The sequence below is a fragment of the Mobula hypostoma genome, chromosome 13 (assembly GCF_963921235.1).
Source record: "Mobula hypostoma chromosome 13, sMobHyp1.1, whole genome shotgun sequence".
Lineage (NCBI taxonomy): Eukaryota > Metazoa > Chordata > Chondrichthyes > Myliobatiformes > Myliobatidae > Mobula > Mobula hypostoma.
The window spans coordinates 89,576,065-89,596,272 of NC_086109.1; the positions used below are offsets into that span (position 1 = coordinate 89,576,065).

At 44.9% G+C, this 20,208-nt stretch overlaps 1 protein-coding gene across 2 annotated transcripts in view; it reads right to left on the reverse strand.

The window, feature by feature from the left end:
* Window positions 1-19,704, reverse strand: part of LOC134355768 (coronin-2B) — a 226,523-nt gene extending 206,819 nt beyond the window's left edge. Inside the window, exon 1 of one of the 2 annotated variants that reach the window (XM_063066148.1) lies at window positions 19,409-19,704. In XM_063066148.1, the coding sequence (XP_062922218.1) occupies window positions 19,409-19,423 (15 nt within the window). In that variant the 5' untranslated portion in view covers window positions 19,424-19,704. Of the gene's footprint in view, window positions 1-18,723; window positions 18,849-19,408 lie in introns of those variants that run through there. The other variant, XM_063066149.1, reaches the window with a different exon arrangement.
* Between the last annotated feature and the right edge of the window lie 504 nt (window positions 19,705-20,208).

Here is a 20,208-nt window from a genome sequence, read left to right on the forward strand (position 1 = left end):
GGAGGGTGGACGCCCGCAGAGCACAGAAAATGAGCAGTAATGATAAGGCCTGACATTTAATCTATGCTGCATCCAAGGACACCCGGCTCATGTAGGACATTGTCCCTGTTACAGACTCACTGTTGTATGCGAGTCAAATCACAATCTCGTCAGTAAGAAAGAGGGATTTCCCTGGAGCAGGTTGTGCCCAGAAGAGTGAATGGTTAGATTAACAGGTTCGCTGCAGACTGTCCAGATGGGCTTGGCACTTCCAGTTATTAAAGAACCTGCTGAAAGAGAAGGATATGAGCTACCTCATCCACAGAGAGACAGAGGACGGAGGGGGGGGGGGACTATAGAGAGAACAAAAGAGAGAGAGAATGTGAGAGAAAGAATGTGAATGAGAGTGAGACACACACACACACACACACGTGATTCCGGTTAATTGGGACACATTTGGACCAGTACATTTTGGCCCAATTAAATGTCTGCCCCAATTAGCTAAACTTTCATGGAAATCTTTAAAGAGGAAGAAAAAAACAAACTACAATTTAACTGTGTCACAAATTATGTAAGTAATGAAGAACAGCACAAATTAGAACACTACTAAATCTATAAATCTGTGTATTTGTCCCTAATAATTATTATTAATAGAGGAATTATTCCAGTGTATGCTGCAGTTGTCCTTTGATTCACTGTAAATGAACAAAATCAGTGCAGACACCTAGTGCAGATAATGGACTGCCTTCATACAATTCCTTTGATGATTGCATTCTCCAAATCTTTACTTTTATTGTAACATTCAAGATGATAGCTGACACCGTCAAATTCTTCATAGTGCCTAACTTCCTCCATCAATAATTATTAAGGACAAACACACAGTTTGATAGATTTAGTAGTGTTCTAATTTGTGCTGTTGTTCATTACATGCATAATTTGTTACTCAGTTAAATGGTAGGTTGTCTTTTTTATGCCTCGTTGAAGTAGTGAAATTATTTCATTTTCACTCCCGGCCACTTCTGCCATCTCCAAGCCTGAATGCTTGAAACCACAGTAAGCAAGACAGTTCTGAATTGTCTTACGGCTTATTTCTTTTCAACTATCAGTGACAGAAATCACTGCCTTTTGGACAGAAACAGACACAACTGCACTCTTTTAAAACTGTTCACTCTAAACACGGTGTAGTGCCTAATGGCCACACGACGGGCAATTTACTGAAGCTAGTTAGAAACTGTTCGGTGACTGTCCCAAATGAGCAGCATAGTGTCTCAAATAAACAAAGTAAAACCCAGTCATTTTCTTGGTGAGTTTTTGTTCTTCAAGAGATGCTGCAAATAAGCAGTTGCATGATTGACTGATGGCCCAATTAACCAGAAACCACTGTGTATGTATATATAAATTTATTCTTACACATGTGCTGAAAGAGTTAAAGTCATAAAGAAAAGTAATTTAATGCAGTCAACGAATACGCATGTTCCAATTAATATTTAATACTGTGAAGAGTTATTTTGCATCATTGCAATGGCAGTGATGTGTGCCAGTAGCAACACAGTTGTGTTGGCTGCTTTGCTTGATATCTCACAGTGGGTGCAGGAAGAATAGGCACAGTCTCATTGCTGCTCAGTTGGGTGATGCAATACATTGTCAACTGGAATAATCTGTAGAGGTTTAGCACATGTTGTTTTTAGAAACTACAGTATAGGCCATTTTGACTCCCCCCCCCCAATTAAATGGTCTTATGTTCAAATGGTAAGTTTACAATGGGAAAGGAGGCTCTTCAGTCTGTTCCTTCCCTCTGTCCCTATTGACCAAAGCTTGTTGGGCACAGGTCCTGCGAAGTTCCAAGAACATTTATTACCGAAGTATACAACCTTGAGATTCGTCTTCTTGCAGGCAGCCACTAAACAAAGAAACACCCCACACAAGACCATCAAAAGTGCAAAAAAAAAAGAACAAATCATGCAAACAAGAAAAAGCAAACAAACAACACACAGAACATTAAACGTCAAACCGCAGAGTCTCCAAAAGCGAGTCCACAACCACAGGCTGCCGAGGTGAGTGAAGCCAGTACAGCAGCCGGTGGTCGTGGCCACAGCCATTGAGTCAGTTAGTTCAGCACCGTGTCGATGGCTGCAGGCAACAGGTGCAGGTCCAGTTCTACGCTGAAGCATCTCAATCAAATCGCGTAAATAGTAAAGCGTGTTCAGCACGGAGGACAATAAACATCCAACCGCAGCTGAAAGTGAGTCCGCAGCCAGAAGCTGCTGAGGCAATCGAACCTTGCAGTGAGGGACCCAAGTCTCCACCTTCCACCAGCAGCAATGCGAGGAAGACCAGTCAAACGCAGGCAGATGGCACTGAACACCTAATTGTTTTCCTCTCTCACCCTCCTCGATTTTAATCTTGAGCAGCACTCCAATCGACCGAAGGCTTGCGTTCTGCCATTAGGAATCGGTACAGCCTCCTCCAGTGACAGTCTGAGCTGCACTCCACATCAAATCCCCTGCCACTTTGGAGAAGCGCAAGATCGTTTAGTTGGCCAGAAGAATACATTCTTAAAAGGGAAATTAAAGGCTGCAATCAATCACAGTTTAAAAGAAGACAAAGAAGAAGCATATTTAGAAGGAGAGTATCCAGTAGTTTTGTAAGCTGTCTGCAAGATGTCCCCACTGGTCACTGGTGCAAATCATTCCCTGCCATCCAGTTCTTTTCCCGTGACCTGGCATCTTGTGCAACTCTACAGAGATGGCTATTTGGCAATTTGAGGCACAAACATTGAGCAAGATTCTACCATGGCCCATAATTTTCCAGTCATTAAGAGCAGGAATACTAGTTAGGTCTTTTTTCTCCAACATGACCAAGATGCAGGAGCTGAGCAGTTTCCATACAGAGCCATGATGTCTCCAGAAGCAACGATACCACAGCTCCCTCAGCACTGTTGAGGTTGAAAGGGCTGTGAAGGTTGAGAGCTTCAAGTTCCGAGGAATGAACATCAACCATGTGGAAGTCACGGCCAAGAATGCTCACCAACTCCTCAGCTCTCTCACACAGGAGGCTAAAGAAATCTGACGAGTCCCTGTTGGCCCTTACCAGTTTTTACTGATGCACCATAGAAAGCATGCTACTGAATGTATAATGACTTGGCGTAGCAACTGCTCTGCGAGTGATTGCAAGAAACAGTGGAGCTGTGGAGACACCTCAGTAAATCATGGAAACCGATCTTCTCTATGGACTCTGTCTACACTTCTCACTGCCTTAGTAAAGCAGCCAGCATAACCAAAGACCCAGCCCACCCCAGCCATTCTCTCTTCTTCCCTCATCCATCAGCTAGAAGATACAAAATCCCGAAAGCACGTACCACCAGGCTTAAGGACTGTTAAGACTACTAAATAGTTCCCTTGATTGATACAATGGACGACAATCACAATCTGCCTCGTTTTGACCTTGCACCTTGCTCTTTATGTACACTGCACTTTCTCTGTAGCTGTTACACTTTATTCTACATTGTCATTGTTTTATCTTATTCTACCTCCATGCACAGCGTATTGATTGGATCCGTATGAACAGTATGCAAGACAAGCTTTGCACTGTATCTTGGTACATGTGACAATAATAAGCCAAGCCAATTCCAAATCAGAATCAGATTTACTATCATTCATGTACCATGAAATTTGTTGTTTTGTGGCAGCAGTAGAACGTCGTAGATAAAATATATTATAAATTACAACCATTATCATCATCATCCAAGACCGAAAGAAGCTGCAGAAGATTGTGAACATGGCGCAGCACATCACACAAACCAATCTTCCGTCCTTGGACTCACTTTACACCATACGCTGTTGGAGCATTGCTGCCAGGATAATCAAGGACACGACCCACCCAGCCAACACACTTTTCGTCCCTCTTCCCTCCGGGAGAAGGCTCAGGAGCTTGAAGACTCGTACGGCCAGATTTGGGAACAGCTTCTTTCCAACTATGATAAGACTGCTAAACGGATCCTGACCCGGATCTGGGCCGTACCCTCTAAATATCCGGACCTGCCTCTCAGTTTTTTTTGCATTACCTTACTTTCCATTTTTCTATTTTCTATTTATGATTTTATAGTTTAAACTTTTAATATTTACTATCGATTTGTAATCCAGGGAGCGGGAAGCGCAGTATCAAATATCGCTGTGATGATTGTACATTCTAGTATCAATTGTTTTGCGACAATAAAGTATAATGTATCATCTGACATGGGCAAACATTGACCTTGACCATGATTGTTCTTAGCAAATTTTACTACAGAAGTGGTTTGCCATTGCCTTCTTCTGGGCAGCGTCTTTACAAGTCCGGTGACCCCAGCCATTATCAATACTCTTCAGAGATTGCCTAGCATCAGTGGTGGCATAACCAGGACTTGTGAGATGCACCAGCTGCTCACACAACCATCCACCACCTGCTCCCGTGGCTTTACGTGACATTGGTCGGGGAGCTAGGGAGGTGTTCCACCTTGTCCAAGGGTGACCAGCAGGCTAGCAGAGAGATGCCCACCACCCAAAATATCCTGAATCTGCCGCACCTGTAGTTTAAAGACCGAGATGGAAATTATGTGGTTCAGCTACACCTGATGTTTCACCAGCGCAATTTTGATCAGTTCCTCCAAACACCACTGCGGTCCTGAACTTGTGGATTATTCAGTAAGAGCACAGAGGAACCAATAGTTACTACCTGAATTACAGGGAAAGGTTGAATAGGTTTAGGACTTCATTACCTGGAGCATAGGAGAATGAGAGGAGTTTTGACAGAGGTTCAGTACTGTGCAAAAGTACAGTATAGGCAGATGTAAAAAAAAATGTAAAACAAAGATGCTTTCAAAAATAATAACATGAAACGTTTCTAAATATCAATAAAATTACTATAAAGAACAATAAAAATAAAGACTAAATCAAATCAATATTTGGTATGACCATCCTTTGCCTTTAAAACTGCATCAATTCTCTTCAGTACACTGTCGTGCAGTTTTATAAGAAAATCGGCTGGTAGGTTGTTCTAAGCATTTTAGAGAACCTGCCACAGTTCGTCTGCAGACTTTGGCTGTCTCACTTGCTTTGTCTCTCCAGGTGATCATAGACAGCCTCAATGATGTTGAGATCAGGGTTCTGTGGACGCCATACCACCTGAAACAATACAAAAAATCTAGGGTGGCTAAGATTTTTGCACAGTACTGTATACAAAAATGAGGGGTATGCATAGGAAAAAAGTCTTTTTCTTCTAAGGTTGGATGAGACTGCAACTAGAGGTCATAGGTTAAGGATGAAGGGTGTAGCATTAACAGGGAACTTGAGGGGGAACTTCTTCACTGAGAGGCTGATGAGAGTGGAACGAGCTGCCAGCAGAAGTGGTGGATGCAGGTTCGATTGCAACATTTAAGAGAAGTTTGGATGTGTATGCGGATGGGAAGGGTATGGTCCAGGTGCAGGTTGATGCAAATAGGCAGAATAATAGATCAGCAAGAACTAGCTGGGTGGAGTGATGTAGTGCTCTATGACGCTATGAGTCTATTGATATATTTAAGAGATTAACACCTCCAAGCCAAAATGCATTACTAACTTACACTATAGTGTAGAAATAGGCCATTCAGCCTAACTGCTTGTGGCGACCTCCTGCAACACTCATTAGCATATCCTTCTGTAACATTAACATTCTTTATGCGTGGATGCACATGGTTTAACCACAAAGGAGTTGTGATGTTTAGAAAGTGAGTTGTTCAGATCTTATCCTGGTTTGTACACTCTGGAAGAGTCCCAGCAATGTGCACTAAACATTAACTCTTTCACGGCGCGAGACAATGGCCTGGAGAATGTAAACCAGATTCCCATTGTTCATGGTCTTCCTTTCCTCCTTTGTTTTGTTGAATGTTAAGGCCTCTTTCTTTAGGGTTAGAGCTGGAATATTTTTCACTTCAGTGGCCAGGAGCAGGCTTAGCATTGGCAAGAGGAAGGCTGATCTGAATGCTGATCTGGGTACTGGGTCGGTACAATAGATGGCTACTCTGAATTCCCTAGAGTTCAGGTGAGTGTCGGAATGTGGGGGGAAACTTGATAAGGATGTGGGGAGAATAAAGCTGGATTCATGTAAATGGCTGCTTGACAGTCAGTATCGACTTGATGGGCCGAAGGGTCTGTTTCTGAGCCCGTAGAAATCTATCAAGCTTTCAAAACTGAAGCATTTTGCTTACACAGCCTTTTCTCATTTCTGCCGTCAGGGAGGAGAAACAGGAGTCTGACCACCCACACTCAGGGTTTGAAGAGTAGCTTGTTCACCACTACCATCAGATCTTCAACACAGAACGTAGAACATTAACGCACAGTACAGCCCACAACATTGTGCTAACCTTTTAACCTACTCCAAGATCAACCTAACCCTTCCCTCCTACATCAACCATTTCTGAATGGTTCACTTACCCATATTTAAAAGTCTAAATCAATTTTTTAAATTATTCTTTTTTGCAATTTATAGTAATTTGTTTTGTCATGCACTGTACTGCTGCCATATTTATTGAGATACAGCGCAGAACAGGCCTTTCTGGCCCTTCGAGACATGCCGCTCAGCAATCCCCCGATTTAATCTGCGCCTAACCACAAGTCAATTCACAGTAACCTACCAACCGGTACGTCTTTGGACTGTGGGAGGAAACCGGAGCACCCGGAGGAAACCCATGCGGTCACGGGAAGAACGTAGAAACTCCTTACAGGCAGCGGCGGGAATTGAACCCGGGTCACCTGTACTGTAAAGTGTTGTGCTGACCACTACGCTACTGTGCTGTCAATCAACCTGATTCTGATTCAACAATTTTCCATCTTAAGCTGGTTTATTACTATTTGAACCCCCTGGAAACCATTATTGTATTTTCTCTTAAGTGGAATTGGCCATCCACTACATCTTGCAATGAACTTGGCAAATTAGCAGTGGGTTTGAGCAATGCCCTCTCCCCACCTGGCACTCAGCTAGCACTGTCTGAACCGATTATGTGGAGGATCCTGGCTCGGCTGACATCCTTCTCCACTTCCCTGCTTTCGGCCATCCCTCCATCTTCCCAGATAATCTTCTGCCTTTGCCATCTGTCACCTGGCCTCTGCCAACGCCATTCTGAACACAGAGCAGTGGACGCACCACAGCGGGACCTGGGGGCGTCGGTGCTCCAGCCTTACAGGAGCTGAAGTGGTGAATAAGGCCTGGAGTTTATAACTGGCAGCCTCACGTACCAGGAAGCTTGGCAAAGCCCTTAGAAAACAGCAGCTGGAGTACTGTGTCTGGTTTTGAGCACCACTCTTTAAGAATGAAGTGAAAGCTTTAGACAGGACAGTAGAGGGGTTTACTAGACTGATTCCAAGCTTCGAAAGGGTTACATTGTGACTGTAGGTGAGCCAGAAGGATCTGTTCCATGCTGCACTTCTAAATAAAATGAAAACAATTTCATGGGAGAATCTAGAGTTATTTTTCTGGGGGCGGGGTGGGGGGAACGACACAGCAGCATAGCGTTTGCGGAATGCTTTACAGTGCCAGTTACAAGGTCAACGTTTAAGATAGTTTTTTTGTCATTCTTCAGTACACAAGTGTAAAGCAGAATGAAATTATTGTTATAACCATATAACCATATAACAATTACAGCACGGAAACAGGCCATCTCGGCCCTTCTAGTCCGTGCCGAACTCTTACCCTATCCTATTCCCACCGACCTGCACTCAGCCCATAACCCTCCATTCCTTTCCTGTCCATACATCTATCCAAGTTAACTTTAAACAACAACATTGAACCTGCCTCAACCACTTCTGCTGGAAGCTCGTTCCACACAGCTACCACTCTCTGAGTAAAGAAGTTCCCCTCATGTTACCCCTAAACTTTTGCCCTTTAACTCTCAACTCACGTCCTCGTGTTTGAATCTTCCCCACTCTCAATGGAAAAAGTCTAACCATGTCAAGTCTATCAATCCCCCTCATAATTTTAAACACCTCCATCAAGTCTCCCCTCAACCTTCTACGCTCCAAAGAATAAAGACCTAACTTGTTCAACCTTTCTCTGTAACTTAGGAGATGAAACCCAGGCAATATTTTAGTAAACCTCCTCTGTACTCTCTCAATTTTATTGCCATCCTTCCTATAATTCAGTGACCAGAACTGTACACAATACTCCAGATCTGGCCTTACCAATGCCTTATACAAATTCAACATTACATCCCAACTCCTATACTCAATGCTCTGATTAATAAAGGCCAGCAAACCAAAAGCTTTCTTCACCACCCTATCCACATGAGATTCCATCTTCAGGGAAATATGCACCATTATTCTTAGATCCCTCTGTTGAGGAGATTGGATTGAGCTATACAAAATTATGAGGGGTAAATGCAAGCAGGCTTTTCTACTGAGGTTAGTTGGGACTACAAACAGAGGTCATGGGTGAAAGGTGAAAAGTCTAAAGCAAACATAAGGGGAAACTTAAACAACACACACAAAGTGCTGCAGGAACTCAGTAAGCCAGGCAGCATCTATGGAAAAGAGTACAGTCGACTTTTCGGAGCCCATCTGGGTAGTTTACTCCAGGTCCGATGCAGCACACAAAAACACAAAATAATATAAATATAAAAGCAATCCAATAAAACACAATGTACAACTAACTGTCAGGTGTGACCATTTTTACATGGATGACATCCATCTGTCTCGAAGGACAATGGGTGATGATGATCGTCATCACAAGCCTGGGCGGAAGGTATAGAGATTCTGAGATGCCCAGTCATCAAGATCCCCCCTCTCTGCCTCACTGGTGTAGTCCAAACGAGAGCTTATGAAGCAACACGTTTGGAGCTGCCGGAAGGATGTTCACTGACGTCCAGCCACCTCAGGGGCTCCACTCTGAATTTGCTGTCTGGGTTTACTCCCGTAGCCTTTGTCTCTCCCGAGGCTGCCCACAAGGGCTACTTATCGATAGATGGGGATCTGATTCACGAGCACCAGGTTGTGTCCACACAGCTGTGGGCTTGCGTGCTACGTGTGCAGGGCCCCGTCCTCTGTAGTTCAGCCCGAGTCCGAAAGAAGCTCAGTTTCCATGTGTCACCCGCAAGGAGGGACTACATGAGGTTTGCAGCTGGAGAGGCTACGGACTGGCAGGGAGAGACTCACACACTTTTTGCAAGACTGCTAGCCAGCGTTGGAAGCTGAAAGTGAGAGTGACAAGCACAGCCCACTACACTACCACATTAGACATGTCACAACAACCATATACACAAGATAATAGGATGATTGTATGTACATAAAGTGATTCCTACTCCTGTATGTAATACTCCTGTACTAGGTGCAGGAGTATCTGAACATGAGATGGCTCTGACAGGAAATGATAAGGTAATGGCAGCATGCAGAGACACAGGGGATTCTCCAGCTCCCAATAATGATGCTAGTTTTAAATTCTTAGAGTTTCAAAGTTTCCAGTCAGGGCTTTCGGTCAACCAAAGATCAGGGCTGGATTCTTCTTGGTGTCCGTAAGGAGCTTATACATTCTCCCCATGATCACGTGAGTTTCCTCTGGGTGCTCTGGTTTCCTCCCACATTCCAAAGGTGCACGATCAGGGTTAGTGAGTTGTGGCCGTGCTATGTTGGTGCTTCAAGCTTGTGGGCTGTCACCAGCATACTTTTCGCTGATGTGGTGCAAACAACGCATTTCACTGTACGTTTCGATGCACATGTGACAAATAAAGATAATCTTTTAAAACACAGAGCATTAAAAACAAGTTTGACAATTCAAGGCAAAAAAGAATGCCGTTGCTGAAATATTAATAATTCAGTAACTCATTAGTGGAGATTTGAGGTAACTAACTGTCACAATGTGCGCTGGCAAATGACTGAACCCAGGTGTGGCGGAATGACAGACTCCCATGTAGAGACAGAAACAAGAGTTTATACATAGGAGTTTCAACAGAGCATAGGTGGCTCAGCTGAGTGACACCGCAAGACATAACATTCTTGAAACGCAGGGAGTTTGTCATTTATCAGCACACACCGCAACAATAGGACCCAACAATAAGCATTAATCGGGAGTCTGCTTTGAATAATCACAGTACGTGGAAAACCCGTGCTAGTCAAAATACACTTGACAAGATTAAAAAGAAAGCACAAGGGCTTCACGACTCTAGACAGACAACAATTAACAAATACAGGTTCACAGGCCCACAGGGCTCATGACACTAATGAAGTAACTAACACTATGAGGAGAAACATTACTGAATTCCAAATACTCCAGGAATCAATTAAAGAAAGCAGTCCAGGAAGATCCCAGAATAGACATAGACATAGACATAGACATACTTTATTGATCCCGAGGGAAACTGAGTTTCGTTACAGCTGCACCAACCAAGAATAGAGCATAAATATAGAAATACAAAAACCACAATCAAAGAACAATATGCAGACTATGCCAGATGGAAATAAGTCCAGGAGCAGCCTATTGGCTCACCTGCTACATTGAATTACAGAATTACATTGCGTTTGTTGATGTCAGTTGGGTCTCACTTTGTACCTTCTCCCATTTCCTTGAATCAAAGGTTCTGATTCCAAATCCTACCCAGTTATCTGAACATGAAAATCTAGACTTACACTCCATCGCTGAGTGAGTGCTGCCCTGCTGGAGGTGTTGTATTTCAGCCTTTAAGCAGACAGCCCATCTGCTCTCAGGATGATGTAAGAGATCCCCTGGCAGAAGGTGAATTGTCCCTGATACTCCAAGTGATATTTACCCTTTATGCATATCACTGACATGGAGAGCCCTTGTCATTCAGGGCAGCTTGCTGTGCAAACATATGTCAAGGCATACTTTATTAAAGGAACGCACAATGCACCATGGAAATGTATGTCATTGTCCAAATGTATGAGGAGCATTTAATGGCTCCTGACCTGTACTCATTGGAGTTTGGAAGAATGATTCAAGATTCAAGATTGTTTAATGTAATTTCCAGTACACAAGAGTAAAAGAGAATGAAATAATTGTTACTCTGTATCCGATGAAGCACAAAAAAAACCACAATAAGATAAAGAATATAACAGTAATAAAAACACAATAAATACAAATACACAAGATAGCTTATTGATATCTTTTCACCTCCTGGGTCCCCTTCCCTTTCCCCTATGGCCCACTCTCCTCTCCTATGAGATTCCTTCCTCACCAGCCCTTTACCTTTCCTACCCACCTGGCTTCACCTATCACCTTCTAGCTTGTCCTCCTTCCCCTCTCTCCACCTGTTTATTCTGGCATCTTCCCCCTTCCATTCCAGCCATGAAGAAGGGTCTTGGCCTGAAACGTTGACTGTTTATTCATTTCCACAGATACTGCCTGACCTGCTGAGTTCCTCCAGCATTTTACGTGTGTTGATTTGGATTTCTTGAGCTTATATACATAGATTGATTGTATGTCCATAAAGTGACGCTGGGCACAGGAGTGTCTGTATCTAAAGTGACTGACAGGAAATGATGAAGTCGTGGTGATGGGAGATGTGGAGGGGTGGGTTAGTAGGTGGAGGTGTTGATCACCCTTCCTGCTTGGGGAAAGTGCTGGTTTTGAGTCAAGTATCCTGGGCCGGGTGCTACAAAGCCTCCTTCTTGATGGGTTTGGGACAAGCAATCCATGAGCAGGGTAAGTGGGGTCCTTCATGATGTTACTGGCTTTTTCTGGCAACTTTCTGTACATATCTCCTTGATGGCGGGTAGGTAGTACCAGTGAGGCGGGGGGGGGGGATCTCATTGACACCTACTGAACATTGTAAAGCCTAGACGGAGTGGATGTGGAGAGGATGTTTCCTATAGTTTAGGACTAGAGGGCACAGCCTCAGAATTGAAGGATGTCCCTTCAGATCAGAGATGCAGAGGAATCCCTGAATGGATCCAGTTTTGACACTGGACAGTTACAGGAAGTGGAGGGGGGTATGAGTTGGGATGATCAATAGCACTGGGGCACATACGGGGTGATAGCAGATGTGTGTGTGGAGGGAGAGCCACACTTGTGGCATGAGTAGTTGGTAGAGCAAAGAGAGGTTAGACCAATGGTGACAGTAGCCAGGGTGGGGATATAAATCTGTGTCTCAGTTGGGGGCATTGAGAGGATCGGAAAGTCAAGTTCCTGGAGTTTAGATGGTGAGATGGTGAGGGTCTGGTTAATACACTGGGAATGGAAGGGAAGGGTGGTGCTTTTCATAGTCATAGTCATACTTTATTGATCCCGAGGGAAATTGGTTTTCGTTACAGTTGCACCATAAATAATTAAATAGTAATATGTAAATTATGCCAGGAAATAAGTCCAGGACCAGCCTACTGGCTCAGGGTGTCTGACCCTCCAAGGGAGGAGTTGTAAAGTTTGATGGCCACAGGCAGAAATGACTTCCTATGACGCTCAGAGTGGCATCTCGGTGGAATGAGTCTCTGGCTGAAGGTACTCCTGTGCCCAACCAGTCCATTATGTAGTGGATGGGAGACATTGTCCAAGATGGCATGCAACTTGGACAGCATCCTCTTTTCAGACACCACCGTCAGAGAGTCCAGTTTCATCCCCACAACATCACTGGCCTTTCCACAGGGATTGTAGTTCTGCACTCCATAGCAGACAGACTGCACTGAGAAAGCCCAGTGGTAGAATCGCATGATCAGTTTCACCACCAAAGCACAAAAAGTATGGTATCAAAGGATGACATGGTAGCGTAACAGTTAGTGCATCGCTTTACAATGCCAGAGACCTGGGTTCAATTCTGCTGCTGTTTATAAGGAGAGTGTACGTTTTCCCTGTGGCCACATGGGTTTCCTCCGGATCTTCTGGTTTCCTCCTACATTCCAAAAGCATACAGATTAGGGTTAGTAAGCTGTGCATATGCTATGTTGGCACCAGCAGCATGGCGACACTTGTGGGCTGCCCCCAGCACATCTTCAAACAGTGTTGGTCGTTGACATTGTATGTTTCGATCCACATGCGACAACCAAAGCCAGTGTTTAATCTTTTAGAAATGTTTTATGATTAATGACACTTATCCTGTGAATTCCTGGTGCAGTTACATGTAGTAACACACTCAGCAGTGCCCAATTAAGCTTCTTATGTGAAGGGGAATAACGCTGGAAAGGACATTATTTTCATGAGCCCTGCGAGCCTGAGAGCACAGGGCTCTGAGGTTTATACAAGACCGTATTTGTTAATTGTTGTCTTAACTAGTTGTAAGCCCTTCTGCTTTCTGTTTCATTGTGTCAAGTTTACCTTGACTAGCACGGGTTTTCCGCGTTACGTAATGAATTAGAGTGGACTCCCGATTAGCTGACATCATGGGGTTCTTGTTTTGAGAATGATTCTCCTTGCGGTGTCATTCAGTCTAGCCACTGATACTCTGTTGGAATTCCAATGTATAAACTCTTGTTTCTGTCTCTACGTGGGAGTCTGTCGCTCCTCCGCATCCGGGTTCAGTCATCAGCACACACCATAACTGTTACTGCTGTCACTCCAGAAAAATAATTGCTCTTCAGTTACATAATTCTAATTAAAAACCATGTCAATGCAATTGAATTATAAGCTGAATATTATAGAGGATTCAGATTGAGATTAATTTACGTACATTGACACATACAGTAAAATGCATTGTTTGTGTTAACACCATCACAACAGAGGGATGCGTTAAGGGCAGCCTGCAAATTGCAGCACACATTCTGGTGCGAACATAGCATGCCCATCATGCTCAGTAGAGTAACACCTTATTTATGAGCCAATGTGGGCAAAATTCCAGACCACAAGGCACGGAGTTTGCCACACAACCAATCAGTGATGAGATCTCCTCTCTTGAGTTTCTGTAATGACAACTAATCAGCTGATTGATGAATGTATAAATGCCAAGCATTCGGAAGATGCACCGCAATTGAACAGCGCACTGATGATGTCTCCTCGTACGGTGACGAAATGCTTGCAAGTGATCAGCAAGATCGGAGAACAACTCAACCGAACCAGAGCAAGACAGAACACAACAAATCCGTATTCAACAAGCAACAAAACAACACCAGTAAAACTATCACCTGTCCAGCTCTCGGCTCCATCCCTCCCCCTCCTGTCTTCTCCTATCATTTTGCATCTCCCCCTCCCCCTCCAGCTTTCAAATCCCTTACTCACTCTTCCTTCAGTTAGTCCTGACGAAGGGTCTCGGCCTGAAACGTCGACTGCGCTTCTTCCTATAGATGCTGCCTGGCCTGCTGCGTTCACCAGCAACTTTGATGTATGTTGCTTGAATTTCCAGCATCTGCAGAATTCCTGTTGTTTACCAGTAAAACAAGCCCCTTTCTTCCCTCCCACCCACACACACTGATGGACAGTCCTTCAACTCCAGCCTCACAACTTCAGCCATTGGGCTTCAACTTCCAGACTTCCAATCAGCCTTTGGGTTCCGATCTGCTGAACACTAAAGAGATACCCTCTTCTCACCTTCGACTAGAGCCATGGGGCCCTTTACCTTGAGCGGGAAGGCAGGGTCCCACCAAACACCTCAGCCAGAAGATGGATGAGAAATTAAACAAGAGCCTGCAATCCTCAAAGCAGTGCTCATGACAAGCAGTTGGAATAATACAAGAATTCCAAATAGCTATCCAAAATATTTACAGACTTCAATTTTGGCAGCTTTTCTGTTTCATGAACTTTTGCTTTATGCTGCTTATAAGTGGTCGTAAAAAGCTCTGCCTGTGAAACTGACTTGACTAACTTGACCCACATATAACAGACTGGCTTGAGTTATGATTTAACCAGCAAGGGGTGAAATTAATCATATAATTGTGGCCTGTATCTCTGATTCAGCACTTTTCAGATCTGTTCATATAGATCCTGAAGCAGAGAATACAATATTTCAACCGCTATGTGTGGGGTAGAGTTCGTACATTTCCCATCTGGAAATTTGGCTAAGGCACAATATCTGGAAAAAGTTGTCAAATTATCCCAGAGATATCTGTGGGTGGGTGTTTTACAACGGGGTCAACATTACTGCTTCTAGTACAGGAGAAAGCACGAATGCCTGGGCAAACAGGTCAGGGAAACTGGAATGGGGACCAGGACCACTGTAAATCTACTTCTGTTTGGAGTTTGATTTGCTGGTGGAAGAAACTCGGCTATATAACCATATAACCATATAACAATTACAGCACGGAAACAGGCCATCTCGGCCCTTCTAGTCCGTGTCGAACTATCACTCACTCAAGAACAACTCCCCTTCAAGACCAGAAGGCCATAGGACACAGGAGCAGAATTTGGCCATGCACCCCATCAAGTCTGCTCCACCATTCCATTATGGCTGATTTATTATCCCCCCTCAACCCCATTCTCCTGCCTTCTCCTGGTAACCTTTTACGCTCTTACCAATCAAGAACCTATCAACCTCCTCTTCATCCCCTCCCTCACCAATCTACACCTGGAATCTCTAGAAGGGTAACCAACTTAGAATGCAGAGCAATAGAGGCTCTTCAGCCCACTATGTTGTGCCGACCTTTTAACCAATTCCAAGATCAGGCTAAACTTTCCCATCTGCACAGGTACATGGAGCTTAGCAAAATAGAGGGCTATGCACTAGGGAAATTCTAGGCAGTCACTGGAGTAGGTTACAAGGTCAGCACATGGTGCTGTAAATTTCTGTGTTCTATGTTCTAGCTCATTTTTCTTTCATCCACATGTGCCTATCTAAGAGCCTCTTTAATGTCCCTATTGTATTCCTCCACTGCCACCCCTGGCAGCATTTACCACTCTCAGTGTGAAAAACCTACCACTGACATCCCCCCCATACACTCTTCCAATCGCCTTAGAATTATGCCCCCTCTTAATAGACATTAACACCCTGAGAAAAAGGTGGAAAAACCTTTCAGAATTCATAATGCGGCGAGCAGCTTAGGAAAATAATACGGCTGCCAAAAAAGCAATATTCTTTGCTTAGAGACTCATCAGGGTTCGAAGGTGTGCTGGGGATAAAAGGCATCTCAACAGGTCGGACAGTTAGAAGCAATGCACACAAAACGCTGGCGAAACTCAGCAAGTCAGGTAACATCTATGGAGGGGAATAAACAGTCGGCATTTCCAGCTGAGACCCTTCATCAGGACCTGAAAACATTAACTGTTTATTGCCCTCCTCTGACTTGATGAGTTCCTCCAGCATTTTATGTGCATTAATCAAGATTTCCAGCATCTGTGGAATCCCTTGTGTGCAGGGGTAACTGGAATTGTGAGGTCCTGTGATGAAGCCTCTAGGGCTGGTAGCTGCAGAAAGAAGGATCCCAATTAGTTGCTCCCCAAGTATTTTTACTGCAAGCCTCTTGGGCAACTGTGGGGTGTTAATGCAACTACTCCACACTTGCCCCTCTCCCTGGCATGCAAGTGTCAATCAGGGACTTTTATTGACAGCCAAAGGCATTTGATGTCCATTTTGCTGGACCTATCAGTTGGTTCCAGTTTACTGGTTAGAAACTTATAAGGACTGAGGCTGATAGATGTTTAAATATTAAGGGAGTTTAAGAATATAAGGATAGAGCAGGAAGATAGTGTTGAGTTAACGGGTTACCAGAGATCTTACAGAAGGGCAGGACAGGTAGAAAGGACGGAATGGATGGCTCTGATTCCATTTCCAGTGATCAGAAACAGAATCACTGACATACAATATGTCATGAAATTTGTTGTTTTGTGGCAGCAGCACAGCGTAATACATAAAATTTACTATAAATCACAATAAGTTTATTGTCATTTAACTATCTACGTGTATCCTGTCAAACGAGACAACATTACTCCAGACCAGGGTGTAAAGCACTTTAGTACACATAACACATAATAACTTAGGAAATTAAGGACAAAATCTATAGAAGTATTATGCATAAATAAGCAAAGTGCATAATTTAAATATTGTAGGTTACAGAACAGATTAACCAGTGACAAATCGAACGCGATGTGACAGGGAATTCAGAAGCCTGAGGAAAGAAACTGTTTCCCATCCTGATTGTTCTTGTGTTTATGCATCAGAGTCTCCTGCCTGATGGTAGAAAGTCAGAGTGTTGGATGGATGGGTGGGATTATATACATGGTCTCTCTCGACGCTGGGGAGGCCTGTGCCCATGATGTAGCTGGCTGAGTTTACAACTGCCTGCAGCTTTTTCCGATGCTGTCCGTCCATACTAGACGGTGATGGCATCCACTGTAGACCTATTGTTGCTTATCCCAGCAAGGGGTGAGTGGCCAGTGGGACTGCCTGGAAGATCCTTCCCTAAGTATTTTAATTGTACTCCTCTCTATCAGATCTGAATGCAAACACAAGCCTACGTAAAATAACAGACCAAGCTCCTGATAAGACAGCAACAATGTTTGGAAAGACACAGAGTTCAATAACAGAGTAAAAGACTTACTGAGTCTGCACAAACTATCGATACCCAGTGATACGCATCCCATTTTGGTCTCCCCACATCACCATCAACTCCCCCAAATTCTACCATCCTGGGGTAGCAGCCAATGGACAATTAACCAGCCAAACTGCATGCCTCTGGGATAGTGTCATAGCAACATAGAGCACTACAACACAGAAACAGGTTATTCAGCCCATCTAGTCCTTGCCAGCCTGAGCAATGCCTAGTTCCATCTACCTGCACACAGACCATAGCCCTCCATACCTCCCTTAAGTGTGATAATTTAACATTCATCTACCACTTCCACTGGAAGCTTGTTCCACACTCACACCATCCTCCGAGTGAAGAAATTTCTCCTCCAATTCCCCTTAAATATTTCACATTTCACCCTAAACCTATGGCCACTTGCTTTTGTCTTTCCCAACATGAGGGCAATAAAAAAGCCCATGTGCATTCACCCTATCGATACATCTGATAAATTGTATATCTCGGTAAGTTCGCCCCTCATTCTCCTGCATTCCAGGGAATTAAAGTCCTTACAAATGTCAACCTCTCCCTACGGGATGTGGTAGGGATCCGGAAAATCCAGGAAATATCCTTTAGGACATAGGGGAAATGAGCCCACTCCACAGCAACAGAAGTGGAAGTATTTGGTTAGGACTGAACCAGGTCCCTGGAGAGAGGCAGGAGGTCTATGAGCTGTGCCAATACCTGCACACACCTATCCAACAGAGCAGGAATTCTAACAGGACAGTCCCGACCAGGATTTAGTATGGAAACAGCAAACATGAGATCATGTGCCTCTCTACTGTGTGTGGGAACTTGGCGTGTGAAAACCCGAAAGGTTTTCATTTCTATAGTCTTTTATGTCCCTTCCAGAATGCCCTGGAGCGCCTTTCTGCCACTGAAGTTCTTGAGTCACTGTTGCAATGAAGAAAACACAGCCGCCCACTGCTGCACAGTAAGATCCCAAAAAGAGCACTAACATAACTGGCCAGGTCATGTTGTTTTGGTAATGCTGATGGTGGGACACCGCCACCACCCCCACCCCCACCCCATCCCCTCCTCTTCTGTACAGTAATTTCAACAGCACTTCTAAGTCTGTGCTGGACTCTGTCCCAGAAATGGGAAAGGCATTGCAGACAAGCAACGTTCTAATCTCTGATTCAACAATATTCACTTAGGGTTGTGGGGGGGGGGGGGAGTCCACTGCAAAGAGAAGTTTTAACACTTGATGGAACTGACTATTTGAATTCTTTGCCTCTGTCCAGTGGAAATACACACACACACAGACAGACACAGACACACACTCACTCACTCCATGTCCAGCGTTCCTTACCTTTGCAGGCCGAGGAGAAAAGGCGGGTAACTATCAATGCCCCTTCCCTCATCCTCTTATCCTTCAGGAGGAATTTCGTTAGCCAGAGGGTGGTGAATCTATGCAATTCATTGCCACAGCCGGCTGTGGAGACCAAGTCATTGGGTATTTTTAGAGTGGAGGTTTATAGGTTCTTGACAAGCAAGGGCGTCAAATGTTACGGGTAGAAGGCGGGAGAATGGGGTTGAGAGGGATAGTAAGTCAGCCATGATGGAATGGTGCGGCAGACTTGATGGGCCCAACGGCCGAATTCTGCTCCTACGTCTTATTATCTACTGCCGCCCCTCAGACTCTCTCTTTCCTTCGCCACACCTGCTTCTCTTCAAATGACTACTGTATACACGGAGGGTCTAGTTTGAAGCGCGCATTGTCGGCAGACACATTCCCTGACCCCCGTACTGCATCCTGGCCACTTGATGTAGTGTAGAAAGGGGTGTTGGGGAGGGGGGGGGGTGGAATCGGTCAGCAACGCTGGACAGTGCCCAGCATCGGCTCTCCGCTGCACTCCCACTGCAAGGTATCCGCAACGCGAGCTAAGCCGACGAGCTAGAACCCTGCCCGCAGTTCCCAGCATCTCCGCCGGCTACGGGACCTCACGAACAACAGCACAAAAATAACCCCAAGCATTCGCGTCTTCTCGCCTTACCTTTGTGACAGTCATGCAGATTTATTGTTCGTCCTTGCGCTGGGAGGGGTGGGCGAGTGCCAGGAATCCTTCTGGAAGATCGGGTTGAGGAGCTTTTACGAGATGAGCCGTGCGTGTCTGTGCGGACTGGTCCTCTGCGGAGGTTAGGGCGGCGGAGATAACAGGAAGCCCAGAAACTCTTTCCAATGTGATTAACCCGGTTCAACGTTGCTTATTGATGTCCGTGATGTCAGCTCTCATTTATAATGCATGAGCTCCTCCATAGGAGGCTGGAAGCAGGGAAATCTCCACAGAGAGAAGGGATTGTGTGTTTGTGTGTAACAGCTTGGGGAACGCAAAAATAAGCAGGAAGTGGAATTTTGGCAGATCAGTGGTAAGGCTGCACCTTTGTCATTGTAACAGTACCACGTTTCAGGGAGGGAGGGTAGAGGTCAGATTCTCGGTGACAGTACCAAGCCCGGATTTCCTCCCCTCAGCTCGGGGGTTGGAGGGAAGGGGGGGGTGCAGTTGCTGCAGCGGGCGGGAAGCCGGGCTACCCGAGCAGGGAAGCCTCCTCCGGCTTCACGGAGGAGGAAGAAACTGCGCCCGATTAATATTTCACACCAAGCTCCTGGTGGCCCGAACGTTGAACGGTGCCCAAGGTTGAAGCTAGTTTGCGGCGGACTCTTTGCCAGATCAGTTGGTTAAAAACTTTATTTGCCCGACCCCCAGACAATGCGGCACATTGTGGAGATCACCCCCCCCCCACAGCTGTCTGAGTAATTGTGGCCGATAGCTGGCCGCCTTTCGGACCCATAATG